Source organism: Danio rerio, chromosome 22 (genome assembly GCF_052040795.2).
Source record: "Danio rerio strain M-AB ecotype USA chromosome 22, GRCz13ab, whole genome shotgun sequence".
Taxonomy (NCBI): domain Eukaryota; kingdom Metazoa; phylum Chordata; class Actinopteri; order Cypriniformes; family Danionidae; genus Danio; species Danio rerio.
Genome location: NC_141042.1, coordinates 18060001 through 18081175, shown reverse-complemented (window position 1 = coordinate 18081175; position 21175 = coordinate 18060001). Strand labels below are relative to the sequence as shown.

The 21175-nt window shown below is 34.8% G+C and overlaps 1 protein-coding gene across 9 annotated transcripts in view; it reads left to right on the top strand.

The window, feature by feature from the left end:
* Positions 1-21175, top strand: part of pip5k1ca (phosphatidylinositol-4-phosphate 5-kinase, type I, gamma a) — a 44849-nt gene that overhangs the window by 10324 nt on the left and 13350 nt on the right. For 8 of the 9 annotated variants that reach the window (XM_087304191.2, XM_087304190.2, XM_087304189.2 and 5 more), the window contains exons 2-13: positions 1713-1744; positions 1830-1916; positions 4198-4328; positions 4409-4526; positions 4609-4761; positions 9901-10200; positions 11651-11856; positions 14352-14435; positions 14557-14605; positions 15356-15440; positions 18752-18913; positions 20993-21134. In XM_087304191.2, the coding sequence (XP_087160317.1) occupies positions 1713-1744; positions 1830-1916; positions 4198-4328; positions 4409-4526; positions 4609-4761; positions 9901-10200; positions 11651-11856; positions 14352-14435; positions 14557-14605; positions 15356-15440; positions 18752-18913; positions 20993-21134 (1549 nt within the window). Of the gene's footprint in view, positions 1-1712; positions 1745-1829; positions 1917-4197; positions 4329-4408; positions 4527-4608; positions 4762-9900; positions 10201-11650; positions 11918-12264; positions 12743-14351; positions 14436-14556; positions 14606-15355; positions 15441-18751; positions 18914-20992; positions 21135-21175 lie in introns of those variants that run through there. The other variant, XR_015521875.2, reaches the window with a different exon arrangement.

The following is a 21175-nucleotide window of genomic DNA, read 5'->3' as shown; positions in this document are numbered from 1 at the left end:
GAGCTACCAAGCAAACTAGTAATGCCAGAAAAGCCATACATACGGAGGTAATAAGTGAGCGGTACCCCCCCGAAAACATTTGTTTTATGTACTCGGTGAACCATATTTCTCGGTTCTCAAAATTGTAGCCCTGGGCACATATTCCCAGTGAATGTTTGTTCTAATAGTTTTTGATAGAGGAGTAGTCAACCTTGACTAGCTGAAAAATCCTACAAAATGTTAACATTCCAGCTTGAACTGAGGCAAATCCAACTGCAAACTATAAATAAAAAACTTTTTTAAGAAAAACCACATTGTTGTCTAAACAGTCCTCCACAACAGGATACCACGCAGACAGCCAGATCCAGAAATATCATGAACTAAACTAGTCATGAGGCTCGCTTGTGTGTATGTGGTAATTCAGAGGTGAAAATGAAAAATTGATTTTGCTTGGAGCATTCAATTCATTCTACAACAGCCAATTTCCCCAAAACATGTTGTCGAAAACTCCACAGTAGCTTGCTGCTTCACATTTGTTATTAGCCTTGTCTGTTAGAACTGCTTAGACTAGCAAATAATCATCTTTAAGTTCAGGTATCAGGTGACCCTAAAATCTTGATACATACTCCAAACACAGAAGCAAATTGTCAGACTTTGATTGAAGATTCCCTGCAGGCACAGGATGTCAACATGACGTCATATTGACGTTGCACCCCAAAGTACCATTGGACTTACATCAATGTTCAGTGTCCAACCTAAAATTAACCAAATGTCAATGTCTAATGATGTTACACCTTGACGTTGTGTTAACGTTACCACTATGATATCTATCAGACGTTACATTTTTGGTCACTTTCCAACACAACGAACCAAATATCAACGTAATTTGACGTCGTTATTGGAAATTAAAATAATGTTGTCCTTAGATGCTGGCTAGGCATTGAATTTTGGTCACCTGACGTCATGATCTAAATCTAACCTAATATTAATGTTTAATGATGTTGTGTGCCTGCTGGGTTACCACAACAAACTTTTTTTTTCAATGTATTTACTCGCACGGATTAATTGTTCACCTAAAAAATGCTAATGTGCGCTAGCAAAATAAATATAATACATTTCATTTGGACTTTAAATGACCTAGGGTTGAGTAAATCAGCTAATTTGACATGTCGTGTGAACTATCCCATTAAATGTTTGGTTGACCTTTCCTTAATGCTGTTTTAGCTTCTCTTTTTTTATTTCATCTCCATCTCCATTGCTTTCTCACTGCACAGCCATGAGCTTTGTCTGGTGTCCAAATGCCCTATTTAGAGCAGCATGTGTCTGTTGATGCCACATACAAACGCAAACTCCAAGGAAGCTTGTTGACCTTGATTGGGATGCCACGGAAAAGCGGATGAATCTGGGGTGAGGAACCCAGCCGTCGTCTTCACATGATGTATTTTTATCAAGCCGTCTCTCTGTCAACAAACACCCCGGTCGCTGTTGACAGCTGCTGCTGATGCTCCGGGGTTTGTGATGGAATATAAATGAAGGCTGAATAATAAAGTCGGGCGATGCTGTCGGCGACCTGTTGAAGTCTGGATGTTAATGTCAAACAAATATATACCAAAGTTTTGAATCACAATCATGACTGTCTGCATTTTCTTTTTGCAGCTGATAAAAAAAGTGATATTTATTCAGATTGTGTTGTCAATATCCGGCTGATCACTGTTCTTTTTTTTCTTTACTAGATTCCATATCGAAAAAGGCTTTCATCACAGAGGTGTGTTTCTGTAAAGCTTCTACTTTTAGACTGCAGATAAGCGTGTTTATGTTGGGATTGATGGTGTTTTTGTCATTTATGTAAGATGCCTTCATCGTCAGGCCTGCCGTCTCATGGGAAGAAGATCGGACACAGAGGAGTGGATGCTTCTGGAGAGACCACGTATAAGAAGGTGCTTTACATCTACAATAATGCATTTATTTTTTATTTACCTAAAACAGTGTTTCTTAAACTTTTTTTCACCAAGTACCACCTCAGAAAAAATTGTCTCTCCAAGTACCACCATAATGACTGGTATTGAAACACATAGTAGGCCTAGTTAAGCGGCTACAGCTCTGCACATTTCACAAACATGGCAGATTAATTCTTCTTATTATGAATATTTATTTTTGTCAGCCACTTTAAACATTGAAAATAGCTTGAACAATAACACGCAGGTAAAAAAAGATAAATAAAACGACAACGTTTAAATTAAAATGTGATTTTAAAAGTTAATTAAAAATGGCACTGTTCTTAAAAGGTAAAAGAAAACTGCTGTACTTAAATGTAAAGTATTATCATGACGTAGTCTATTCATCAAAACCTGCAAATGTTTCTTGTACCTCATAAATATGCGTTATACCGTATGTCATAATATTATATATAACATCTCTTTGGTAAATTTTGAAATATATGTTGCATGTATATATGACTTATTTTTTTATATTTGAAATCCAAACGTTAACCTGTATTTTAAATGTATTAATTGGATGTACATATTTCAATAAGAAATTAGATCTGTTTACTGCTCGTTAGAGTAGGGTGTGTGTCAGAGAAGCAAGTGATTAAACTATACCTGTCAACATTGGGATATAAAAATACGAGATACGACCCCAACAACTGTTACAAGTATGGGGAGGAAAACAACCTCAAATGATAGAATACATAACTTACATTAGAAAAATGAAAATAAAATAAATCAATTTCCTGATCACATCGTTGTTATCGTATGCGTTAAAGGGTTAAAAGTGTGCTCATTTTTTACTTGAATTATTTAGCGATTCGTCCACGTACCCCTAGAAGTGGTACATGTACCATAGTTTGAGAACCACTGACCTAAAAGAAAAAAGTATTATTTTTTCTCAGAAAACATATTTTTATAAGGGTGCAGTTGTCTTGAATTTCCCCAGATGTTGGTAACAGCAAAACAAATCCATATATGCAAAGAAAACAAATCTAATTAGTTCACAAATGAAGTTATATGTAACACAATGTAATGACGCTGGGAAAAAATATTGAACACATGAAGAAAGGAAGGTAGAAAGGCAGTAAAGGCCAGACACTACATTATCAGGATGATGAGGATGAAACCAGGACGGACATTTCAGCAAGACAATGATCCAAAACACAGCCAAGGAAAGTCTCAAATAGTTTCAGAGAAAGAAAATAAAGCGGTATAGAATATAAAGTCATGGAGAAGTTGAAAAATAATGAATATTGTGTATGACTACCATGAGCTTAGTAGGACTGCATCCATACATCTTTGCAATGGCTCAAATAACTTATTAATAAGGTAATCTGAAATAGCAAAAAAAGCAGTCTTGCAGGACTCCTAGTATTCATTAAGATTCTATGGATTAATCTTCAATGCCTCCTCCTCCATCTTACCCCAGACATGCTCAATAATGTTCATGTCTGGTGACTGGGCTGTCCAATTCTGGAGCAGCTTGACCTTCTTTGCTTTCAGGAACTGATGTGGAGGATGAAGCATGAAAAGAAAAGCTATCCTGCTGAAGACTTTGCCCTGTTCTGTGTTTTGTAATGAAATGGGCAGCAAAAATGTCTTAATACCTCAGGCTGTTGATGTTGCCATTAACTCTGCAGATCTCTTGCACGCCCCCATTCTGAATGTAACCCCAAACCATGATGTTTCCTTTACCAAACTTGACCGATTTCTGTGAGAATCTTTGGTCTATGCGGGTTCCAATAGGTCTTCTGCAGTATTTGTGGTGATCAACTAGAAGTCAAGTTATTGTTTGTTGCTCTTACACAACTAGGATCGACGACAAGACTTGTCAGGTAGTGTAGGTATGCGTTATATTTTATCAGCTGATTCTTTAAATAATACTTAAAAAATATACCATTTAGAGTTATTTTAGCACATTGTATATTTACATTTTTTGTATGTTTTTATTTTGTAACTCACTTTAGCATTTAAAACGACAGATTTAATGTCATTTTGTATTTATTTAAACAAATGTCATCATCTCAGTCATCATCTACTAAATATACAGAATAACTACATAAAAATAGTTATATTCAAATAAGTAGTCCTCATCGAGCAGTATTTAACATTGCTAATAAGCTAGTTCAGCACAAAGATGTTCCAGAGCGATGACATCAATGTAAAATTTCTAGTTTTACATTTAATATGTCTGAAAATGCTACTAAGGTCCTCCATATTTTCTCCTCAGACCACATCTTCAGCGCTGAAGGGGGCCATTCAGCTGGGAATTGGCTACACAGTCGGTAACCTGAGTTCCAAGCCGGAGCGGGACGTCCTGATGCAGGATTTCTACGTAGTGGAGAGCATCTTCTTCCCCAGGTGACCCCGCCTCTCCAAAGTTGAAGGTAGATGTGGAATTTCACAGGCAATAAATGTTCTTGCCTCCGTGTTTTTCACAGTGAAGGGAGCAATCTGACACCAGCACATCATTTCCCAGACTTCCGCTTCAAAACCTACGCTCCCGTGGCCTTCCGTTACTTCAGAGAGCTCTTCGGCATACGGCCCGACGACTATTTGGTGATAAACATAAGCTGGGTTTTATTATAAGTATATGAATCAGCATATGTTTATGTGTGCTTTTGTTTGTGTTCACTTTCAGTATTCGCTGTGTAACGAGCCGCTGATTGAACTGTCCAATCCCGGAGCCAGCGGTTCAGTCTTTTATCTCACAAAGGATGATGAGTTTATCATTAAGACAGTCATGCACAAGGAGGCCGAGTTTTTACAGAAGCTTCTTCCTGGATATTATATGGTGAGTCGCTGGTGCCTTTTTAAGTTGTTAGCCAATATGAGTTTTCAGTGTCTGATGCCAATATATAGACATTGAGGTGGTTTATATATATATATATATATCATACAATACAGACAGACAATCTTAAATTTATTACTTGAATCAAATGAACTCATCTCAACTTACATCAGTCAAACTGACTTAAAATATTAAGTTAAAGTCTGTGTAACTTAAAAAAAAACTTGTTAAAATAAGTCAAAGCAACATAAAATTATTTGTTGTCTTGACTTTTTGTCATTCAATTTTTACAATATATCAATACCATAATGTTTTACCAATATTACAATTAATGAGAATGCATCTGCAAGCATTTTTTCCAGAGTTATGTTGTTTTTGTTATGTTGTTATTTCTTGAGGAACAATATATCGGTATAATATATCGAATGAAGCTCCACTCACTCTATTGGTTGATAAGCATGCCACTACTATATTTGTTTGTTTGTTTTTTTACCAATTTTAGGATGAATGAGAGTGTATCTGGCAACATCTTTTCTTACTTTTTATTGTTTTATTTTTAGCACCATATCGGTTTACTAACCGATATTTACATTTAACCTACAACCTTTTTAGCATTGTTACCGTTTTATTCTTCAACAGATTTTTCAATGTTTAATTATGTAATAGTTTAGCGTTTTTAAACATTATGAGACCAAGAAAAAGTTACTGATTTACTTTTTTTTGAACCAACATTAAATTGAGCTAATATTTATGACCAAATATCGGCCATTCAAAAGTGTTTTTAAGTGTTTTATTCAGACCTCTACTATTTTCATTTTTTGAGCCTCAATAATTTCAGTATTTACAGAATTATGTTGTTTTTATTAAGTTGTTTTTTCTTAAGGAGCAATATAACGGTATAATATATAGGATAAAGCTACACTCACCCTATTGGTTAATAAACATGCCAGTACTATATATATAAATATATATATATATATATATATATATATATTTATATATATTTTTTTTTTTTTTTTTTTTTTTTTTTTTTGCCAATTTTAGAATGAATGACAATGTATCTGGCAATATCTTTTCTTACTATTTATTGTTTTATTTTTCAGCACCATATCAGTTTATTAACCGATATTTGCAATTAACCAGAAACTGGTTTTACTCATTGTTATTGTTTTACCCTTAAACAGATTATTAAAGACACAATAATTTCTGTATTTACAGAGTTGTGTTGTTTTTTTTATTATGTTGTTATTTCTTTAGTAACAATATAAAGGCACCATATTGGTTGTTGATCGATTATTTATTAATGAGGAAATGTTTTAATTGTTTAGGATTTTAAGATTTATTTTTAATTAATTTTAAAAACATTGTAGGTAGTAGCATTGAAAAATAATTTGATTGTGGGATACTTTTGATGTTTAAGCTTGGCTAAAATACACAATTTAAGTTGCTATTCTCTTTTTTTGCGAAACAATTGCAGCGTATTATTGCTCGCTATCACACAGTCAGCTGCCTGGTTAAACAATAATAGTACAGACTAGCCAAGAGGCTATTTTAAAACAAATTCTCCCCTGAGGCGATATGTCTACTATTTACCTGGATAACAAAAATAAATGACTCAATTAGCATTTAAAACCGTGCACATTCAAGCACTCTGTCTCCATTGGACCATGGTTTCCAGGAGAACATGAAGGGTTTTTTTCAGTAGAGGATGCCTAAATGGCTTCTCAGTGTCAGCTGGTTTGGTTTGTTCCATCTATTCATCTGAAGCTAATGAGCCCATGAATGGTGACGGATCAGTCATTGTTCAGCAATAATACTGACATTGGTCTATTCTCATACAGAAACGGTATTTTACTCTGTTTGGCTTTTCTTTTTTCTGTTTCTCCTTCTTTGTCATATCTTGTTGAACAGGTCACCTTTGGGAATGTGATGGGTGTCGCGCTAAGCTTCTTTAGGTTGGACATTTGCTTCATTGCTTTTCCTTTTTTGTGTGGTGCTTTTTAAGAGGATATAAACTTTAAGCTAATTGGGGTCAGGATTTACTACGTTCTGAAGGATTTGCTGGCAAACCAAATTGACTGACTTATGAAAGCTTTTTTTCTTTTGGTTGAAATGGTGTGTTTTAAGTGGGGAATCAATTGTGTAACTTGTTTTATTAAACTATTAATTAACATTTAGAAGTGGTTACTGAAAAAATGGGGGTTTGCATGCCATATAGAAACAGGTTTGTTGATGATTTTGTAAATTCAAGTGAATGTGTTTTAATACTAATGCAATTTAAAGGAATAGTTCCTCAGAAAACATTCACTGTCCTCCTGAGTCCTTCTGATTTATTTTCCACCATTGGATATAAAAGGAGATGTTTTGATTAATGTTGATGTTGCTCCTTTCCAGCAAAATTGGATGCTCTCGAACAATAAGAACTATTAATGTAATTATCCCTTGATGCTTATAGTAACTGGTAATTATCGAGAACGTCACTAGGATGTTTCTTTTGTAAAATGTAACATTTTTTTCTCTCTTAAAGATACAATTTTGACCCATGCAACTTCAAGTTAGTTAAAAAATGGTTTAAAAGTGTCATTAATTTTTTTATGTGAAGAATTTGTTATTGATGTATATAATTATAAGATTAAAAATTTTTCACATATTGTAGAGATGACAATTTCAACATCATGTGAATAAAGAGCAATTCATTAGCGAAAATTAAAAAATGAACGGGTGTAGCATCATTCATTACAAACTCGGGTCAAATCTAAATTTGAATTACCATTGATCTCTGACAATGATGTAATAGGTGGGTGTGGTTCTGAGGCTCCACTTTTTTTTGACATGGACCTTTTTTTGGATTAATTTCCTCTATTCAGTAGTGATGGTGAAATGAAGCTTTCTGAACCAGTGAAGCGCTCGACTCAATTGTATCGGAAAAAGAATTGTTACTCAAAGCTTTTCAAATCCGAGCTCAATGAGGACCTCTGCTGTTAAAAAAGTGTTGGAAAGCACTGTTGCAAAAATGCCAAACGTTTACAGCTGACCAACTCATTCATGTAGTGATACAACAATAGTAATACAAACAAATTACTCAATTACTGTACTTTTACTACTTTTAATTTTATTACTTTTACGCATAAGGTATGTTACATTACACCACCGATGACTGTTGTAAAATCCAAGGTAATCAAAAGTATTTACATTTATCGTATTCCAACTGGTCCTTAACCCACACACTCGTTCCAAGCGCGAATCGAACCGGCGAGTGAGGCTTTTGTGCTGCACTTCCCAGCTAGCCTCCGTTACACACTATACTACAATATTCAGTGGCCTTCTTTAAAGATCGTTGTAATAAAACACTAATACACTTTAGTATGGTTCAAAAGCTTTTTACTCTAAATTACTGTTGTATTTTAGACGAATTACTGGTGCGTGGGACTGGTGCAGTGCTTTGAAACAGTTGAAATGTATGTAATCAAAGCCTAATCTCTCGCTATACACTTTACTAATCCACGAGGGTGTTCAAACCTTTGAATCAAAATTCGAAGTAGTCACGTGGGTATAGGTGAAAATGAAGCTTCGGGTGTCACTGATCACATGATGATGGCAAAACTTAGCTCTAGTACACTGCTTCACTGTGAGCAGTATCATTTTTTTTGATTACATCACATCACTACTATTCAGTCCATTGAGGTCAAACTTCTGTTAAGGAACACTGAAGAGGTGCTTTATAGTACAAAATTTAATTGTAATTGTGATTAAAAGCAGCATTGACACTGTTAAATAGTGTGTGTATTGTGTACGGTGTACTAAATAGTGTACTGTTTGCTAACAGTATAACTTTCCTGGGGTATTTGAAACCTCTTGTTACCCCGAATGAAGAATTTTATAGCTGAATTGTAATTTCAAGATGAACTGTTCCTTTGTAGAATAAATAAACAAATTTTGCAAATAGGGATGTAACGATTCACTGTTAGTCGGTTGCGATTCAAACCGGTAGAAATGTTGAACGAATCGCGATGCATGTTTTATCCAGAAGGGGCGCTGTGTTTAAGGACGCAAACTTGCTTTACCTGCGAGGAAGAGGTGGGGCGGCAGACTAAAATGACAGCAGTGAGGGGCACCAGACAAAACACAAACTGTGCAAATAGTGCAAAAAGATGTTTACTTACACTAACAGAACAATGAAAATGATGCAGCACATAAACCGTCAAGACAGAGAAAACCTACTGCCAAAGAGATCTATATACAAAAAGCTATTAATAAGCCAAACCACTTAAACCGGAGGATTAGCAGCTCCACTTGCTTTGATTAGTGCTGTGGATATTACACGGTGCATCAGTGTTTTCATAGCGAAAGTGTGAAGATGTTTTTCAGACTGAAAGAGAAAGTATTAGATTATTTTTACTCTCTCCTTTTCAAATTAGTTTATGCATATTTTAATTTGCTTATTATTATTAAAAAATATTTTAAAACATTCCAGATGATCTCTTCTTAAATGAATCACTATGATACTATTAATGAATTATGCAAGTAATATTAATTATTCATCATCGTAATCATGTTCAACTTCTGTCTCTATCCTACTATATAATTAGTAATTTTATAATTTTATTTCTGCCAGTGACCAGTCCCGTAGAGCAGAGAGCCTATTTACCACCTCTGTACACACTGCACTCCACACCAGCTGTCTCAGTCCCCAATGAAAGAGATTTTTCATCAGCAGGGTAAATCTGTAAAGACCTCTGCTTATGCCAGTAAACATGCTGATATTTCTTTTTAAAAATGTCAAATCCCTGCAGGGTCACAGTTTAAGTTTGTCTGAATTAAAGAGCCTTCTTTAATTTGTATTATTCACTTTTTTAGTTGGAAGTTGGTTTAAAATAGTAATTTAGTTATGGCAGAAAATATTTTATTTTGTAAAAAAAATGTGCAGCATTTAAGAAAAAATGAAAGGGCTCTTCTTCACCTTAAATCCAAAATTGTATTGTGAGATTAATATTGTGAATCGCATTGCATCGTGAGTCAGGTGAATCGTTACATCCCTGTTCGCAAACCATGTAATCAACAAATACAAGTATAAATCATTTAGCACAGCGTATTTGTTTACATCTGCTAGTCGTTTAATCTTTCAAATGTTTGTCTCCTCAGAACTTGAATCAGAATCCTCGCACCTTATTACCCAAGTTCTTCGGGCTCTACTGCGTACAATCGGGTGGCAAGAACATTCGAATGGTGGTGATGAACAACGTTTTGCCCAGGGTGGTGCGCATGCACCTTAAATACGACTTAAAGGGGTCCACATACAAAAGGCGGGCATCAAAAAAAGAACGGGAAAAGGCAAAACCAACTTTTAAAGACCTTGACTTCATGCAGGAATTACCAGACGGACTCATGCTGGACACAGACACATACAACGCCCTGGTCAAGACCTTACAGAGAGACTGTTTGGTAAGTTCTGGACAGGACAAAACATTTGAACCAGATAAATGTTTGTAATGAGTAGGATTTTAAAGATATTTTTGAAGCTGTTCTGCTCAACAAGGCTGCATTAATTTGATCAAAAATACAGTAAAAATGTGAAACATGATTACAGTTTAAAATAAGTGCTTCCCTATTTAATGTAGTTAAAAACTGTCCTTATTCCTGATTTAAAGCTACACTTTCACTATCATTACTTCCGTCTTCAGGTGTCGCATGAATCTTTGGAAATGATTATAATATTATGATCTGCTGTTCAATAAATATTAGTTAATTTCTTGCATTTATACAGCGCTTTTCTAGACAATCAAAGCGCTTTACACAATAACGGGAATCTCCTCATCCACCACCAGTGTGCAGCATCCAACTGGATGACACAACAGCAGCCAAATTGCGCCAGACCGTGCACCCCACAACAGCTAATTGATGGAGAGAAGACAGAGTGATAAAGCCAATTATGATATGGGGATGGTTAGGAGGTCATGATGGACAGAGACCAGTAGGGAAAAATTGGCCAGATGCCGAGCTTAAACCCCCACACTTTTTCAAAGACCATCCTGGGATATTTTATGTACACAGAGAGTCAGGATTTAACGTCTTATCCAAAAGACGGCACTCACTGAGCAGTAAAGAGTCCCCTTCACTATCTTGAAGCGTTAGAACCCACACAGACCGCAGGTTGACCACTCCCTGCTGGCCTCACTAACACCACTTCCGACAGCAACCTAGCTTTCCCATGTGGTCTCACATCCAGGTACTGACCAGGCGCAGCCCTGCTTAGCTTTAGTGGGCGACCATGTGAGAGTTGCAGAGAGCTAACTGCCAGCGTTATTATTATTATTATTATTGTTGTTGTTGTTGTTGTTGTTGTTGTTGTTGTTGTTGTTGTAGAAAACTGCTGTGCTACTTCGCATTCATATGGAAACTGTGACACAGTACCATTCAAACGCGCCATTAAAATACACTTAAGATACACTACTTATCAAGGACACAATAAATTGCTCAAATTAAATCAAAGACAATTTAATGTTAAAAAAATAATATTTCGTTTCAAATAAATGCTGTTATTTTGATTTTTGTTCATCAAGTAATTTTATAAATAATGTGCATCTCAGTTTCCACCAAACTATGAAGCAGTGAAGAAGTTTTCAACAATAAAAAGAATCAGTATTACTAATAATTGATCATAATAAAACCAGCAAATCTTATAATGATTGAAATTATATTACTTCTTACTAGATCATTAATATATTTTGTTTAAAAAAACGTTTTGGTCATAAATAAATTTAGTTTTTGATCATATAAATGCATCTTTATTGAGCAGAAAAGGCTCTTTTTAAAACATGAAGAATTATACGGGTTTCAAACTTTGGTCAGTAGTCTATTCGGAGTTGATATTAAGATATTTTTTGGTGTGTAGGTCTTGGAAAGCTTTAAGATTATGGATTACAGTTTGCTGCTGGGCGTTCACAACATCGATCAGGCGGCAAAAGAGCAGCAGATGGAAGGATCTCAGGGCAACAGTGATGAAAAGAGGCCGCTGGCACAGAAAGCGCTTTACACCACTGCCATGGAGTCCATACAGGGAGCGTCGGCCTGTGGAGAGGGCATCGACACCGATGACACGTGAGTGATCAGATTACTCCATGTTTGAGATGTATAAATGATATTTTAATATGGATATGCAGTGGATACGGAAGGCATTCAGACCCTCTCAAATTTTTCACTCTTTGTTATATGGCAGCCATTTGCTAAAATTGTTTAGGTTCTTCTTTTTTTCCTCATTACGTACACAAAGCACCCCATATTGACAGAAAAACACCGAATTGTTGACTAAAAGAAAGACTGAAATATCACATGGTCCTAAGTATTCAAACCCTTTGCTCAGTATTTAGTAGAATCACCCTATAGATCTAATACAACCTGGAGTCTTTTTAGGAAAGATGCTACAAGGATTTGGGGATCCTCTGCCATTCCTTCTTGCAGATCCTCTCCACTTCTGTCAGGTTGGATGGTAAGAGTGAAAAATTTAAGGGGGTCTGAATGCTTTCCGTACCCACTGTATGTGACGCATTTATGCATGCGTTGAAAAAAGTGTGTATATATATTTAATTGTTTAGAAAATGCTTTTATCTAAAGTAACGTAGACTACATCTACACTATCCTGTTAAATTCTGTTATATTGTGGCTCATTTTCATCTAAAACACTCTGTGCACTGTGCTGTGTCTTTACATTTTTTTGAACATTGCTAAGTAATACAAACAGTTGTCACATGGCGGCACCAATGAGTGTACCCTTATAGAAAAAACTTTTATATTTCTAAATGACGTAGTGTGGCACGGTGTGATGTAGACATGGTCCGGTATAAGATTCTGACGGTATGATAACCTTGAATTTCATGGTACTGTGATAACGGCTCTAAAATATGTTCTTTTTAAATATCTGGGTAAAAAAATATTTGTTGTGTGATCACAATATATTTTATTTTAAGAAACAGGATACTGTTGCCCTAAAAAATTAAATAAAATATCACAAAAAACAATAAATTAAAAGTTCAATAAAATAAAAAAAAATCAATAAAAATAATATATCTTGTAAGAATGCTATAACAGATTTTTTTTTGCGGTTTTAAAACCTTGACATTTGCAAACTGTTGTAAACCTTGAAACCGGTTATCGTCCCATGCCTAGTGTGACTCTTTATGTCCTGTGTGCGAAGAGTTTTTAACAATGCCGTTTAAAAGTAGAGCATCCAAAACAACTTCTGTACAATATGCCATCCACTATTTTAGCTGAATTGGTTAGAAAAATTGGTCACGAAAAATTGTTTTCATAACGAGAAATGAAAAATAGTTTATTTAGTTAAAATAGTTTAACGAAAAATAGTTTTTATAAGCCTCCATTTTTACAGTCCACTCTGCAACACACAAAAAAACATCAAGTTCAAAAAGATGCGCTTTTTTTCACCTAAAACACTGTTTAATGTGGATGGAAGGCCAAATTGGGTTCAAACCAAATGTGAATTTAAGTATTTGTGTCAGTAAATTAAACAGAAGCTTAATGCAAATGTGCAAACAGAGGCAATTTTAATGTGGAATTCTTGATGTATTTGCTGACCTTTACCTAACTCTAAGGTGCAAATTGTGTTTATATAAACACAACTTTTAAAAGTGTAACTGTCCTGTCAGTTAAAAATCGTCTTTTGTTTTTTTAAACCTTTTTATTTGTGATTTTTCAAATTTTTTTCAAGAACATCCCCCTTCCCCAACAATTTAACCCCTGACATATGAGGGAATGCATAAACAAATAATTATATGATAAAAATTTGAAGTAAAATAAGAAAAATAATACAAAATAAACAAATGAATTAAAAATAAAGGTACTGCCATCATAATTACATTAAGGGGATACATTTGTACATCCAGTTACATTGTAGTTACCTCAGATTACATCAGTAATAGGTTAAGTAACCTCTAAATATACATATCTAAATATGCTGTAATACTTTCCCAACTCTTCAGAAAAATATCAGTCTTCATTTGTAGACTCTGAATCCACTGACCCACCTTTGGAGGACTTTCTTTCATTCAATGTATTGTTATCTATTTTGGGGGGAACCAGTAATAATTTCCTTAGTACAAATCTTTTCTTTGGACAGTGCTCCCAGTAAGTACTCAACTGGACCAAGGCGTGTTATCTATTTCTTTTGTAACATGTTTCCAAAAGTCTTGAATTGTAAGGCAGTCTCAAAACATGTGGGTATGATCTCCAATTTTACCCCATTTTCTCTAACAAAAAGCAACTGATGGCCCTTTTACATATGTAGAGATTACAAAAGGAGAATAAAAATCCTGTTTCATCAGAACAATGTGTCACAATATGAAACTGAATGAATTGCTAACAAATAGATTGTGTTTTGTGTTTAATATTTTATCATGCTCAATTTATTTAGTTGCCAGATTTCTTTTAAAAAATTGCCAAACCAAATCATTTAATCACTTGCTACTTTGTCACCTAAAAAACTACAAGTTTTATGTTAGTATTTAGCAGGGCTTTTCTTTTTCTTCCTTTTTTAAAGTTGTGTAAAAATGTTGATGGCGGTGTGTGTTTTTGTGGTTCAGGATGGGTGGCATTCCTGCAGTCAATGGAAGAGGAGAGCGTCTGTTACTGTACATCGGAATAATCGACATCTTGCAGTCGTACAGGTGTTTGCGTCAAACTCTCCCACCTGCGTCACTTAGCATTTCCATCAAGAAGAGTGTGATTCACTGCTGCCACAATGACTTCAACCACAATGGACTGACTTTTATTTGTATTTCCATCTAGGTTAATAAAGAAGCTGGAGCACACATGGAAAGCTCTGGTCCATGATGGGGTGAGAATCTTGCCAAATACTTGGAAAAAAAAAATTAAATAGTGAGACCTTCCAGCTCTTCTCACTTTGAATGAAAAACGTAGCTAAAGTCCAGCTGTGTTTTGAGACTCTGTGGTCTCTGACCTTCACAATAAGTCCTTTATTTTCATATTAATAAAGCAGGATCTGCTGCGGTTTGTTAGCATGAATGGAGTTTAGTGAGAATTATGGGGTTTTGGAGGAAATGCTTGTTAAAACGCACACTAATTTTGGTCTGTTTGTCTCTGAGGATGTGCTAATTGGGCTATTGCTGGATATGAAACACACACACACACACACACACACACACACTTGTTTTCTCCTCGGCTCAGCTGTGAATAAAGCAGAGATTTCTCCAATCCAGCCTGTGACGCATCAGACTACGCCATACTGAGAACGGACTGAGATTCATTTAGATGCTAATTAAGTTATTTATAGAGCTGGAACTGGAATATCTCAATCGCGTCAGCTGGAACTGACAGAAATCTATTACTTGACTGAAACTGCCTTGAGAGGGAAAGTGTTAACTGTTTTACCTGTTCAGCTAAGTTTATATTGGCTAGACATTGTAAATGAATGTCTGCTCAATGAAATTTTAAGATCTATCAAAGAAACGCGAGCAGTAATTATCGAAGAAACCGTGATCATTTTAAAAGATGTTGACTAAAATATGTGCTTTAATTTTCAGATTGATTGAAATTATTCACTTTGTGTCTGTTTTTTCCTCTTCAGGACACGGTGTCTGTTCACAGACCGTCTTTCTACGCCGACCGCTTCCTCAGGTTCATGAGCTCTACTGTGTTCAGAAAGACTTCCTGTAAGTTATATTTGTTTTACAGAATCACATTCATTTGAACATGAAACATGAAACACTTGAAAAGTAAATTATTAACGTTATTAACAAAAGCCTTATTAACATGGCTGTTCTATAAAACAGCACCTACGGAGTTCATTTGAACGCTATGGTCACATGACACAATTAAATATCTAAACCAATGGTCTCAGGGTGCTTTCACACTAGCACTTTTGGTCCGCACCCGAGTTCGTTTGACGTCATAGTACGGTACGTTTAGCTAGTGTGAATGCGTCTTCTGAACCCGGGTGCGGACCCGTGAACCGTACCCGAGTCCGCCTGAATGAAGTGGTCTGGGGTACGGATCATGCGAACTCTGGTACGGTTCACTTCAGATGCGAATGCAATAATACCAAATAACGGAAGTGAACTACAGTGAACTGCCAACTGTACAGCAAACTATCGCTTTCATAATGTTCGTTTGTTCGTGTGTGTGTCTTGTTTCGTACCTTGGTGACACGCGCGGGACTGAGCCAGGGCAAACACAGGGATGTCTGCTTGTCTCCTCCAAAAACAGCTTCTGCAGACGCTGTGTGATGTGCTTTTTTGTATGTCCAAAAGCTTTCAGTAAAAGCAGAATGACCACGATGTGCGGAAGTCTTTCCATTTCGGCGCTTTCTTGCGTGGCCGTCACCTAGCAACGCCCGTAAACAAAACAGCAGCTCGATGACGCAAGCGTACCGGAGTTCAGAAGGAAAAAAGACAGTGTGAACACAAACCAGCCGAGGAGGTGGCAAGGGGAGACAATCGAACTTGGGTACGGTCCAGGCAAATGAACCAAGTGTGAAAACACCCTCAAACTCAATTTCTGGAGGGCCACAGCTCTGCATAGTTTAGCTTCAATTTCCTCCAACTCATAACTGCTTAATAGTCTTTTGTAGTCCTGAACACCTTGATTAGTTGGATCAGGTGTGTTTGAATAGGGTTGTAGCAAAACTGTGCAGAGCTGTCTCCCTCCAGTAATCCAGTTTGAGACCTATGATGTAAACAATATAGAAAATAGCTGATTCCATCCACATGTTTTTACACCCATTTTTGATATGCGCATAAAAATATGGTTGATGGAAACCAAGATGTGCATGAATGTTGAAAATGCACATAACTGAGTAGGATAAACTATTCGATTAGAAAAAATATGCATAAACTACGCTGGAAGGACTTTTACCAAGCAAATTCCAGTATGTGCATTTAAAAAAGTCATGTGATTGTGTTATAAGAGATCATGTGATGATAAAAATGTTTGTGAATGAACAAACCAGCAGGCTGAGCACATAGTAAAACATCTGAAATGTTGTTTTGGTCATTCTAAAATGCCTTTAAGCCTCCTTTCCACTGCACACGACAAGCGACAGACCGAAAGTCATTCATTTCCAATAAAGAGAGTAGTCCGGGAGCTGCGTGGAGTTCCGATCATCTTCATATGTGGAAAATTCGGATCTGAATTGAGCTGCGGATCCGTTGAAATATTTGAACTCCTGCGACTAGACCGGCCGACCAGATGTGATGCATTCCAGTGTTGTCTGTGTGCACGCGAGATGAGAAATAGTAGCTTATTTGATTATTTTTTGAATCAGAAAAAGTGTATGTATATATATATATATATATATATATATATATATATATATATATATATATATATATATATATATATATATATATATATATATATATATATATACATATATATATATATATATATATATATATATATATATATATATATATATATATATATATATATATATACTTTTTCTAAATTAAAAAAATAACCAAATAAGCTACTATTTCTCATATATATATATATATATATATATATATATATATATATATATATATATATATATATATATAAAACATTTATATTTATAAATGTATGTAATAAAATAATAGAAATATAATTTTTTATGTTGTCTCCAAAATTTTTTAGCCGTCTATGGGTTTCTAGTATTCATTCATTCATTCATTCATTCATTCATTCATTCATTCAATCATGGTAAACGCACAGAGAATACTGGATCTTGCTTTTGCACTCCTTTACTTCGGACACTGCGAGAACAGCTTCTCTGCCATGGGGCACGTCAGAACTAAAAATTCTGTGCGACTGCCACAAAGGGGCGTATTCCGACTGTCGTGTGTGCAGTGGAAAGGCGGCTTAAGTATCTCAGTGTTGGTTTTATTATATTATTAATTACCTTCACAATTGTTAATAGCATCTGTGCTCTGCATCTCATGGCTTCAAACATCACTACACGTTCATTGTGTGTTGGCATTTTCTTCTGAGGCCTATGCAGTTTCTGTCCACTAAAGTAGACATCATTGGCACACGCGTGTCCTCTAGGTAGTAAACAGTGTGTCAGCTCATTTGTGATTTCACGGCCATGAATACATCATTACATTAAGACAGAAATTAAATATTTGGGTGAGTTATATCTTATAAATACAGTTTGTAACACTTTTTACACCATTTGGAGGTGTCAATGTTGCTGAGCAATGTGTATAAAACAATGTAAAGACTTGGGCGACTGCCTTTGAGCTTCTTTCCTGACCTTGAAAATACATTTGGCTGAATTGTAGAAAAGTTGCATTAAGATCGTGTGTAGGGTCGAATCGAGACCACAATCTTTTTTCAATTAATCGTGCAGCCCTAATACATGTACATACAAATATATATACATATACATACACATATGTAGATATATAGCTACATTTTCAACAATATGTTGATGAAGGCAAGTGTTGCTAAATGTTGTTGTTACTAAAAGCGTTTACATTTTTTTCACTTACTTTTCGAGTGCCTTGGACTTTTGATTTTCTTGTTAATCTTTATGAATTCCTTACCCAAAGAGCACTGACGCATTAACTACCCCTGAAGCACTTTTGGTTTGATATGGATTTTAATAGGAAAGCATGTTTGACTATTCTCACCAATAAAACAATAAAAATGTATTTTAATCATGATAAATGATAACTAACTAAAAATGCTTTTTTATTTACGAAGTTTAACTAAAACGAAAAAATGTATGAAATATAATTTCTTTATTATTTTAATTGTTTACGTAGATGTTTTGTAAAAAGTGTATTTTATATAAATAAGTGACATATGATGGAAAAATGTATCCACATTTAAAACAAAAGATGTAAATGCATGCAAAATTAAATATTACATACCAATAATATAAAGAATGCAATATCAGTACCCCCCTATAAGAAAATTGAAAGTTTTAACAGGAAAATCCTATTCTTCATTGTTCTAATCAAAAATCGATTTCATTTAGCATTAAAATCGTCTCCGTCAAAGAGGGGTCGGGGGGGTCTGGCGGTGGGCAAATACTGTGGACCCGGAGCGGCCTGGTCTGCCAGCCAGCTGCCCTTCATGAGGGACGAAAACATCTACGACCTCAGAGGAGCCCGCAGCTTCCCCACACTGGAGGATGATGGTCAGTATTGTGAGAGTTTATTTGCTATTTTTGTTTTTGCTTCAAAATGCTAGTTTTAACAAATAAAGACATTTGTTTTTATTCATGCTGTTTCTCTCTTTTATTTCACTTTATTGGTTAGATTTTTTTAGGTTATCCATAGTTCATTTTGACAGCTAAAATACTGCTACCTATATGTTTTGTTTTGAATTTGAAGTAATTTAGTCTGTCATGTTTATAAAAAGATATTGTTTGTTTTGTTTGGTGTTTTGTTTTATATATATATATATATATATATATATATATATATATATATATATATATATATATATATATATGTATTTATTTATTTTTTAATATTGATTTATAATTCAGGGGGGCTAAAAATTCTGACTTCAACTGTGTGTGTAGTTAAAGTCAGAATTATTAGCCAATTATTTTTTTTTACCCAATTTCTGTTTAACAGAGAGATTTTTTTCAACACATTCCTAAATATAATAGTTTTAATAATTCATATCTAATAACTGATTTATTTTATCTTTGCCATAATGACAGTAAATAATAGATTATTAGATAACATTCAAGACACTTCTATACAGCTTAAAGTGACATTTAAAAGCTTAACTGGGTTAATTAGGTTAACTAGGCAGGTTAGGGTAATTAGGCAAGTTATTGTACAATGATAGTTTGTTCTGTAGACTATCGAAAAAAAAAAGTTAGCTTAAAGGGGCTAATAATTTTGACCTTAAAATGGGTTTTAAAAAAATCTAAAACAGCTTTTATTGTAGCTGAAATAAAATAAATACGACTTTCTCCAGGAGAAATAATATAATCAGACATACTGTGAAAATTTCCTTGCTCTGTTAAACATCATTTGGGAGATATTTAAAAAAGTATAAAACATTTTAGGGGGGGTAACAATTCTGACTTAACCTTTACTTTTTAAAGTTAATTTGTTTATTTTTTTCTAATTGTTTGTTTATTTTTCAGTCCATGGTTAATGTCAACTACCCCAAGAACATTTTGTTTTATGCTGTTTTTACGTGTTTTGGATGTGTTTTTGCTTTAATTTAGTCTGTTATGTTGACTACAATGATATTATTGGTTTTGTTTGGTGTTTGGTTTTATTTATTTTATTAAGTTTGGTTTTTGCTATTTAGTTTTTCTTTGTGTTGTTTATTTGTTAAGTTTTTCATATTTATTTTCATTTCTTACTCCTTAGCTCATGTCAGCGACCTCAAAAGATGTTTTGTTTTATTCTGTTTGTGTTTGTTTGATATGATTTTTTTGTAGCTAAAACGTTTTAAAACCTCTTCATTGTCACCTCAATATCCTGTTTTTAGTCAAATTTTATTTTTTTAATCATATTTTGTAATGTATTTCACTTTTTATAAACATTCTTGATTGCTGAGCTCTATTAGTCTTTCGTCACATGAAATGCCCTTCTCAGTTGCAGCGAATCATGTCATAGTATATTTTTAAAGACCAAATTTACCATCCAATCACATTTACTCATGAAGGTTCTGCATAAATGTGAAGAAGATAAAATCACATTTAGTCCAGCTAAAGCAAGTTGAAAATATAAATGAACATTCCAAGGTCACTCAAAAAAAGTACACCTTCCTGATACGTATCGCATCTCTGAAAACCACTTTTTGTTTTTTGTATTGTTTTATTTTAAAGATCTGAGAACATTTCTTCCAAATTTCAAATCAAGATATTTAGAACAACTTCTACATCTGAAAATGAAAATTGGTCTGGAAAAAAAAACATTTGTTATTTGCTGTGAGTAAAAAACTGAACAATTCCAGCAAATATTTATTTCTTAACTCTTCTGAAGTTTAAATGTTGTAATTGTTTTTTGTAAAAAATGAATCCAAACATTTCTGAAAACATGGTGTCTTTTAATTATTTCATGCAAAATAGCTCTAAATGACAGTTTAGATATTTTAAATTGGCAAGAAATGTCATCAGTAGTACAGTTAAATCAAAAGATACTGGGAATTGTCAAGGGGTCTCAGATTTTATTTTTTTTAAAGATCCCACTCGTCCTACATCTGAACGGTTTTGGTTAAGTGTTTGCCTTCTGTCTGTTTTAAGGTCGGGCAGATGTTCTTCCCTGCACTCCTCCTTCATTCGAGGAGGCCACCACAGCCTCCATCGCCACCACCCTCTCCTCCACCACCTCTCTGTCCATCCCTGAACGCTCGCCTTCAGACACCTCTGAACACCCGAGATACAGGTAACTCACACACACACACACACACACACACACATCCCGTC